This window comes from Puntigrus tetrazona, chromosome 12 (genome assembly GCF_018831695.1).
Source record: "Puntigrus tetrazona isolate hp1 chromosome 12, ASM1883169v1, whole genome shotgun sequence".
Classification (NCBI taxonomy): Eukaryota; Metazoa; Chordata; class Actinopteri; order Cypriniformes; family Cyprinidae; genus Puntigrus; species Puntigrus tetrazona.
The window spans coordinates 2,799,366-2,809,142 of NC_056710.1; the positions used below are offsets into that span (position 1 = coordinate 2,799,366).

At 39.9% G+C, this 9,777-nt stretch overlaps 1 protein-coding gene across 1 annotated transcript in view; it reads left to right on the forward strand.

Moving 5' to 3' along the window:
• Nucleotides 1–2,246: 2,246 nt before the first annotated feature.
• Nucleotides 2,247–9,777, forward strand: part of LOC122355426 (rho-related BTB domain-containing protein 2-like) — a 19,002-nt gene continuing 11,471 nt past the window's right edge. Inside the window, exons 1-6 of the mRNA XM_043253689.1 lie at nucleotides 2,247–2,459; nucleotides 2,694–2,797; nucleotide 3,705; nucleotides 6,927–7,111; nucleotides 7,247–8,205; nucleotides 8,352–8,470. Of these exons, the coding sequence (XP_043109624.1) occupies nucleotides 2,280–2,459; nucleotides 2,694–2,797; nucleotide 3,705; nucleotides 6,927–7,111; nucleotides 7,247–8,205; nucleotides 8,352–8,470 (1,548 nt within the window). The 5' untranslated portion in view covers nucleotides 2,247–2,279. The remainder of the gene's footprint in view (nucleotides 2,460–2,693; nucleotides 2,798–3,704; nucleotides 3,706–6,926; nucleotides 7,112–7,246; nucleotides 8,206–8,351; nucleotides 8,471–9,777) is intronic.

Sequence of the window (9,777 nt, forward strand, 5' to 3'; positions counted from 1 at the left end):
GTCAGTCATTTAGCATCTAAGCGTGCTCGTCCGACTGTGCTTGTAACAAAAATGAACGTGCACCTTTTTCATACAGCATCTTGTTGCACGGAATTAGATTAGCCAGATCTTAAATGGCTGCCAGCCTTGACAGTGACTGTCGCTTACGCATTCACAAGTCAATCTTAAGACACCTTCAAGAGCCGCCTTATTTCAAATGAAGGCGTTCTGCTTCGAGTTCGACTCGAAAATAAGACGCTGGCCGATGCTCCTCTTTGGCTCACGGCACATATGAGGCACCTTGTTTTCCTGAATGAAACCGTACGCGCGCGCTATTAATAGCACCGGCTCTATGACGTCACAATGGAAGCCGCATCTGACTCGCGACAGATGATGATTCTCTCAAAGAGCCTCGCGACCGGGAAGGACACGCCATCCCCGCGCATTTATCGGTCTGTACGCTTGCAGATACATAGGAATTAACTTTTTTTTGCTCGCGAACGGGGACGTAGCGGCGGTCGGGAGATGGTTTTGCAGCGTCTGCCCAGCTAGCGACGAGCGTTTGTTCTTTCATAACATCAGCAAGCTGCAGTCACTGTATACTGAACTGACTTCTGACAACAATAAACACACACANATGTTTTTTTTTTTTTTTTTTTCTGGGTGGTGTCCTTATGTAATTCATCATGCACCCTTGTAGGACAGTTGATCAACTTCTTACAAAGAGATAACGATGTATCGTTTTAATGCGTGCATGTTTCAATTTTGGTTTATTGTGAAATGATTTAGCAAAATTGCAATTCGTGCAGTAGTAGTAGTGCATCACATATGTGATGAAAAAATATTGCTTTGGAATTTCATACCTTGCTTTTTGCATTTTCAGCGCATAATTATGCTTCTTGTGACAGCATCTGAATGATTTTTTATTTATATTTATAAAAGTAATGATAATAAAAATAAAGAAACAACCGTGTGTAAGAATTAGATGCATCAACTATGTGTCAGATGAGCTAGAAATAATGTTTTGCAGGCATGCATAAATGTATATTTACATTCCTGATTATATGACTTATGCAGCGTCATATCTCTGATTTAGCATGACTGTGCAACAGACACTTCAGATTTGTCTGCATTAAATAAAAATCATGTTACGACATCGCCTAAAGTATTTACCTTTTCAATTTTACTCGATTTTATGAGTTTCCACTTTGTTTCAACTTGGATTCATCTGTAATTGGAAGTGGCTGGGAAAAAAGTGCACTCAACCTTGGCACCACTTCGGTTTAAATCATTTAAGACAGCAATTAAGTTTCCAATTTTAGTGAGTTTTGTGTGTGTGTGTGTGTGTGTGTGTGTTGCTCAGTATTTGAATTGATTCCAGCTAAAATTCATTCTTTGATTACAATGTCCTAGGCTTTAAATTATAAAGAGATTCAACATAAAAAATGAGTGGATAAGAGTGTGTTGGTTACAGAGCGCCTAGAGATGTTATGAATAGAGGTGCATGAATGGTTCCCTTACTCCAGTGTTTAAACATATAGCTGACATGTGCTGATTAACATCATGTTGAAACTGAATTCTTCGGGTTTAGAAATGTAGGTCGTCCTGTGCATTAAAATGATTTTTCAATTTTTTTTACACCTCACCTTTAAAAAAAGAACCAGCTGAGGTAACGAAGGTGTGAAGGTGAAAACTAAAGATGATGCTGCATTTTGCAATAATGCTCTTTATTTGTGTCTCTCCAGTTGTTTTACTAATTGGAGTGATTAAAGGCCACGTCCATAATGTAATACTGTATTATGTAATAAAATGTTCCGTAAGAGTTAAGACCTGACAAATTATTCCACGTTTTTAATATTAGGCAATAAAATCACACCGATGACCTTTTTGATAGTTGGTGGTATAATTCTATGATTGTATTAGATGCCCAGAACTGTTAAACGAATAAATGTTAAAAATGACAAGCATCTTTATTATTTATTTATTGTATTACTATTATTATTATTATTTATTTGGTAGTCATGTACACTGCATCTGACAAGAAAGTCATATGGGTTGGGTTTTGTCCAGCTCAGCAGGAACAAGATGTGGCTATAATATAGGGCAACTATTTTAGGAACGTGAAAACAAGAAGTCCCGTATTATATTGAGGTCTCATTGACCCACAGCAAGGTCAGCGCTCCGTGCAGCCTCTGATTTAATAGGTCTGAAATGAAATCCCTCCTTTGGTCAGTATGCGTGTGCACCGTTACGAATTCTCGTACAATAATTCCTTTTGTTGTAGGGTACTCGAGTTGAATATGGACTACGAAAGACCCAACGTAGAGACCATCAAGTGTGTTGTTGTTGGAGACAATGCCGTGGGGAAGACTCGCCTTATTTGTGCCCGGGCTTGCAACACTACCCTGACCCAGTACCAGCTGTTGGCCACCCATGTACCCACCGTCTGGGCCATCGACCAGTACAGAGTCTGTCAAGAGGTAAACCTTCCCTCAGTTAAATTTACCTTGCTGTTATCACGGCATCACGTCAGGCCCAAGGCTGGAGATAATGAGCATGTGGTACCCAGATTTGTTTCCGTCAGGATTCATCTAAATTTCAGCCGACGGAAGGGAAACAGATTACAGAAAAAGATCAAATGCGCCTGTGGTCTCCTTTGCTCCGGGGCAGAGGTGCTGCTTTAAAAGCCGAATTAATGCTATGACTCCTCACAGGTCTTAGAGCGTTCCAGAGACGTCGTGGATGACGTAAGCGTATCCCTCCGGCTATGGGACACCTTTGGAGACCATCACAAAGACAGACGCTTCGCCTACGGGAGGTACGAACAGATTGGGTTTGATTCGCAATTTGCGTGTAATAGTGGTGCAAGCTTAAAACAATAGTAGGCCCCAAAAGCGAAAATTTGGTTATTAATTTAACCCCTGTCGTTTGAAACCCAGGACTTTCTTCCAGGGAACTTAAAAAGAAAATTGTAAAACAGAACGTTCAAGCTGCTCTTTTCCACATAATGGAAGTAAATGCTGACCAGAGGTGAAAAAAAACCTAAATGCAAAAATATCAATAGAGCAAATGTTCCATGTACATTGTGTTTATTTATTTTTTATTCATTAAGGCACCGCTAAATATATTGTAGAAACCTAATTTTCTTTTAAAGCTGCTTTGCAACTATTTGTACCACGAAAAACGCTGTACAATAAACCTGAAATAAATTTTAATTTAAAATTGAAAGCATAACAAATATCATAAAGAATATTAATTTGTTTAATTTTTTCCGTTCAAAGGTATGAAATTGATAGATACGTTGAATTTATTTGTTTATTAATTAAAATTCAGTTCATTTATCAAACGTGGGCCGACAAAAATGTTCCTTTCAACCAAAGATGTACCAACATCAGTCATTTTTAGTGCTGTGCAACAAAATAACTTTCACCAAATAATAAATAATAAAATATTTTTTTATTTATTAATTGAACACAAAGTACACAGACCCTTCTTATGTGTCACATGACTAATCACAACTTACTAACTGTAATATGTTCATTTGAAAAACTTACGTTTTATGATACTTTTATTGGTCACCATTCACTTTCATTGCATAGAAAAGAGGAGTGTGAACATTACTCTAAACGTCTTCTTTTGTGTTCCTCAAAAATACATTTGTCTAATCATATTTTTTGTGTGAACTGTGCCTTTAATTCCTTTTCAAGTGAAATGCATTGCATTAGGGTTAGTTATGTGCATTTATTTATTATGGCAATCAGTGTGACCCTACGGTAAACTACGCCGTTGAAAATAACATAAATACAAGGGTATGCATGAGAAATTTTAACATTGCTGTCTGGATAATATCTTAACAAATTACCGGAGAAAATCTTAATTGCTTCTTCAGTTCACAAATGCCACCACTTTACTGAACAGAAAGACAGGAAGCATCCTGCCATCAGATGCTTTCATCATTTGCTCTGACATCAGACACTGAGCTATTTGCAACTGAATGCGGGCCGAACATGACAGCTGAACACTGTTATGTTAACTCATGGCCGTTTTTTGTCAAGCACTCGGTTAATGAGGTCTTTCTTTGCGCTCATCACACACTCACTGCTTTTATGCTTTCTTTTCTGACGTTTTAATGCAGGATAAACAAAACATTCTCATTTTGGTATGAGTTTGTACTGGCGGTAACATAATTAACGTCAATTATGTTATGTTCAATGATGTATTTTACAAGTAATTTAGAATGCACTGCATGCAGCATTCATGTTCGTATTGTTGCTGCTTCATTCAAGGTCATTTTGTATTTATCTGTTAATAAAACATTTACTGGCCAGTTTTACAGAAAGAGTTTGTTTGGTGTTATCAGTCATGCATAATATGTCAAACCCAAATCACTTTTTATTTTAAGAATATTTTTGTAATTATTAGAATCTGATGGTAGAAACATCTTGAATTATAATGGTACAAACCTAGGCTAGACTTTACTAGTAGTGTATAGCAAATTAATTAAACATTTCCAAAATGCACCATAAAAAAAGAGCATCAGCTGATGATTATGTTTACTTAATGTGGCCAGAAACAATATCAGAAGAATATTGCTCATGGCTTGTTATACAGCAATGTTTTTGTCATGTCAAAGGTAATTTAGTCATCAGTGATCCAGAGCTAAATGGATTGTTAGAACCCAAATTCATGTTCATGATTCGCTCTAGCAAGGGAGGGAAATGTGACACATTCCAAGAATCTCTGTTAGACAAAATTATATTCCTCCAGTGTCCTTTTGGAGTTGCTTAACAGATGGTGTTTAAAGGCATAAGTATGACCTAATTCTTCCCTCTGACAGTCTGAAAGAAGATTTTAGAAACTTAAAGAAGGGTTGTCTGCATATTTACCCTACATGAGAGAATATTCTGTGATTTAGCGCTAGACCAGTCCCGATCCAGATGCACCAGACTGTTTCAATCAGATACTGTACACCTGACTTGCTCCTTGACTTTGGGCCAGTCTTGTTCAATAGAATTATATTTTTAGTCCTCCCTGCTTTATTGCGTCCTAAAAATAAAACCAGTGCACTGAGGTCTGGAGTCATAAAGCTTGGCTCAGATTCAAAGAATGACCTCTAGATGTTCGCTAGCCGTCTTTCTCAGGGCTTCGATGTGTGACTGGTGTACTATATTGCCTTTAAGTAACCCATAATTGTACAGAAACGAGATTCTAAAGCACTGTGCCTCTATGGACCTGTACTTACCAAATAGAAGAGCATGAAGTTTGCGTTCTGCTCTATGAGCATAGGCTAAGAGTGTCTCATCCACAGTTTAGTGTCCAAACCAAATATGCGACTAGTCTGCTGGAAGTGTCCTAACCCAACCCCCCCCACCCCGATTAACAAGCTTTTTCTAATCTTGGCTTGTTTGGGATAGTAAAACACATATTTTCGAGCAGTCTAATAGAAACACAATAGCAACACCTCTATCACTTAAACATACTCACATATCTCCCAGCCCTTGCTGAAAGTGACTGGTTCATTTAGTGATGAATGAGAAGAAATAGCTCCGCAAAACAAAAGTCATAAATCTGGGTGATTAGCTGACATTGTTGACATTGAAAAAATACAACCTTCTCTGCAATCGGTCTATGTGAGTTTACCTAAAGGAGACAAAGATGTTTTTGCATGGATGTAGCAGTTTTACAAATGACTCCTTCTGATTGTGTGTTTTGTTTAATTGCTAATTAATGACATGTTGAGTTTTCTACTCCCTGGATTGATGTAAGGTTAATAAAGATAATTGCTGTTTATATGCTGATTTGCTCTCATTTATTCAGGTTGGGGGAGGTATTGTTGAGTTACTGAGAGAGCAATTGCAACCACGCTGACTTTTCAAGAGATTCTGAAGCCCAAATAAATGCTACATGTTTTACCAGAAGTGCATTGATTCTGGCTTAACATCAAACAGGCTTTTTTACAGAGCTCTAGGGTGATCTGCCAAGAGCCCTTGCCATTTTGACCAGAGATGTTTAGTTTTCAGCAAACCATTACTGAGGACAGGATAGGTTTTAGCCTAGCAATTATCGGTACCATGCAGTGCCATATCAAAGCATATATTTAGCTTTAAAAGCTGATTGATATCAAACTCTGTTTCACTGTACCTTTGGGCTTATATTGTTATTATAGACTCTGGCTGTAATGTTGCTCTCCTTTAGATAGATTTCCCTGAACTGTTGTTGACTACAAAGGCAATTATCATGTACAGTAGCATTGTTCTGTGCCTCTTTTTTGTTTTTAGGGCTCCTATGATCTTTATGCAAGCCCGTGAAACATAAGAGAGACACTGTAAGTCCTGAAGCCTGCTAGCATCTCCATAATTTTCTGCATTGCCAACTGTGTGGTGTGGTAGCTGAGACCTTTGCTTGCCCAGTCAGCAAGAAATGCACGATTCCTTTTGTGGACGATGGCAGCAAACGGGTGATCATACATGATTTACTTACTCGTGTGGTGACGGGTGTTGACCCCCTCCCCAGGATAGACTTTGTACTAATCTTGCTACAGGAAGGTATGCCAGCAGTGCGCCAGAATGTCTGCATGTCATCCTTTTTGTGCTTTTGTTTCGTCTGTTTTGTTGATCATGTTCGTTCTAGTCCTCACAGAGGCAGCCAAACAAAAAAGCATTGCCAAAGGAGTTTGGTCTACGGCATCGGACTCGTGTAAAGTAAAGGCAATCTTTTTGCGCGCTGTCAACAGGTCAATGTCAGGCTGGCATTGAGATCGCAGGTTTTGCATGACCACCAAACACTGAAGGACTGTGGGTTTGCTACGGATACCGCTTGGCACCTGCCACATTTGACACTCTTGGCTTAAAATCCCGTTAGCATGCGTGTTATGTGGTGTCTTGCCCTGTGTTGTTAAACAGATGAGTTTTCAATGGACGGTTACTCGATTTACTTTTACTTTCGAGTCTGACGTCGTGGTTCTCTGCTTTTCCATCGCCAACCCCAACTCCCTACACCATGTTAAAACCATGTGGTACCTCGAGATCAAGCACTTCTGTCCTCGCACACCTGTCATCTTGGTCGGTTGCCAGCTGGACTTGCGCTACGCTGACCTGGAGGCAGTCAATCGAGCTAGGCGACCATTATCAAGGTACTGGTAACTAATGCCCCTGTTCTTCTAAATCCAATAAGTTAGAACTTGGATATTCTTTGACAATTCCCAAGCAAAAACTGTTAAGGAACTCACATACGCTCATTTCTGATTGTATTTATTTGTCTCTCACAGGCCCATTAAACCTGGAGATATTTTGCCTCCAGAGAGTGGAAGGGAGGTCGCCAAAGAGCTCGGCATACCATACTACGAGACAAGCGTTTTCGATCAGTTTGGCATTAAGGATATCTTTGATAATGCCATCCGAGCAGCCCTCATTTCCAGACGCCACCTACAATTCTGGAAGTCCCACCTGAGGAAGGTCCAAAAGCCGCTGTTGCAGGCACCATTTTTACCACCCAAAGCCCCTCCACCACTTATTAAGATCCCTGAATGCCCAGCCAAAAACCGGGATGGCCCGAAGCAGCTTCTTGAGAGCCCCCTGTGTGCTGATGTTATGTTCATCATTCAGGAACACATCCACTTGTTTGCCCACAGGATCTACCTGTCTACCTCATCCTCCAAATTCTTCGACCTCTTTCAGATGGACTTCTCAGATGAGTCCCAGTGCTTAGTGGTAACTGAGCGTCATGGTCGGGATCAGCTAATGCGCACGCTAAGCCTGGACACAGAAGAGGACGTCACAGTCCTCCCCAATCTTTCTCCTTGCTCGCTCAGGGCATCCAAGAGTGACGGAACCCTGAAGATGATGACGTTCAGTGGGATGCACCGGCGCACAAAGCTGTCCCTGGCCTCTTGGAGCAAGGCCTTCCACAGCATCCACAAAGAGAGTGTAATCAATCTGGTCACAGGTGCACCAGCTCTTATGACTGTCGTCAAGATGGATCATTCCATCCACCATGGACCATTCAGCGCTGTCCTACGCTTCCTCTACACTGGTGAGCTGGATGAGAAGGAGAAGGACCTGATGAAGATCGCCCAGATCGCAGAGATCCTAGAAGTGTTTGATCTTAGGATGATGGTGGAGAACATCATGAACAATGAGGGCTTCATGAATCAAGAGATCACAAAAGCGTTCCATGTGAGAAAGGCCAACCGAATCAAAGAGTGTCTCGCCAAGAATAACTTCACAGGTATTGAGGAACCAAGATTAGTTTTTTTTATCTTTGAATGAGAAATATTATTTTTGACGAGTCATTTGCTGCAAAAAGCTTCTTGAAACATGCTAGTTGCCCTTGTAAAATGCAGTTTCTCATGGTGTTTTGGACTCTCTTTGCAGATGTGGTGTTCAGGTTAGATGATGGCACCATTAACGCCCACAAACCACTGCTAATCTCTAGCTGTGACTGGATGGCTGCCTTATTTGGGGGCTCTTTCATGGAGAGTGCAAATGACGAGGTGAGTGTGAAAACAATGTTTAATGAGCTCCAGTTAGGGCACTGACAAGTCTACAGAACATCTTTATTTCGTCCTAAGCATTAATGAGTCTGCCAGTTCTCAAGCAGATGGTACAAGGTCACACTGCTCAGACATTTACATGCGCTTACATACTCAAATAGATGCGCACTGACACATTTTACAGAAACTGGCTTGCCAACAAATTGCATCAAATTCTTGAATAACTAAAATAGTGCCATTCTGGTGTTTCTAAGTGACGTTTTGAAAATCTATTTCTGCAGTGATGGACGATCTGTCAGTTCTCATGACCTTTTTGGAGTGCATGGTGTTCGTCTTACACTTATATTCACAATATAGTAGGGTTATTACTTTTTGAATGCCATTTTGCTGTCATTCACTGGCATTTTGTTTTGCATTGATTTTTAATTTCAGTTTAGTTGTAATTATTCATTCAATACTTTTTTTTCATTTGGAAATGTGGGAGCTTTTTTTTAATTACTTTTTAACAGTATTTAAAAATATTTTTCTAGTTTTTGTCTTTGTAATCATTTTTATTAATGTATAAATAATAACTTTATAGTATAGTTAGCCTCATATACTTTTCCATTTATAGCAATTTACATGCATAATTCATAATAAGCTGAGATGCACAGTCGATACAGGCACTTTTTGCTGTTTGAAGCTAGCATTATGCCTTTTGCTCGTTCCACAGCTGCCACATGCACACTTAATCCTGTTTCCACTGTCCAAATAGATGCTTTCATCTGTGGCACTGTTCATTAATTTCCCCTTTAACAGGTGGAATAAAGCAGACCAAGTTTCCTCCCTAAGGAGGAAAAGCAGACGTCATTCAGAGACAGTGATCTGTTTTCCTCTACGGTTAATCTTGGCACAAGGGACTCAGTACTTGATGGCCGTTTTTGTTTTGTTTTTTGCCTTAGTGCTCTGACATTTCATGCCAGTGTAACAATTAGGACAGCTATATTTTAGACAGTGTCCTACTTTCAGGCTTAAGTCCACAGTGCTTGCTTAATTCCGTGAGAGCATGCCTCTTTTTCTTTGCACTGCCTTTTGGAGTGGTTAGACTACCCCGGCAAAACACAGCAATCTACCGTGCTTGCCCTTGAAGAGTATTATGTAATGAGTTACGTAGCAGCATCTATCTGCGTGCGCTGTCCAAATGTGCTTAGTAATGCTGGACTGCTGGTGAGCCGGCCATCAGTTTCATAGAGATTAAAGACAGAATAGTCCTGTCTCCAAACAACAGCTGACCAGATTCTACTAAATACACAATATATATATATATA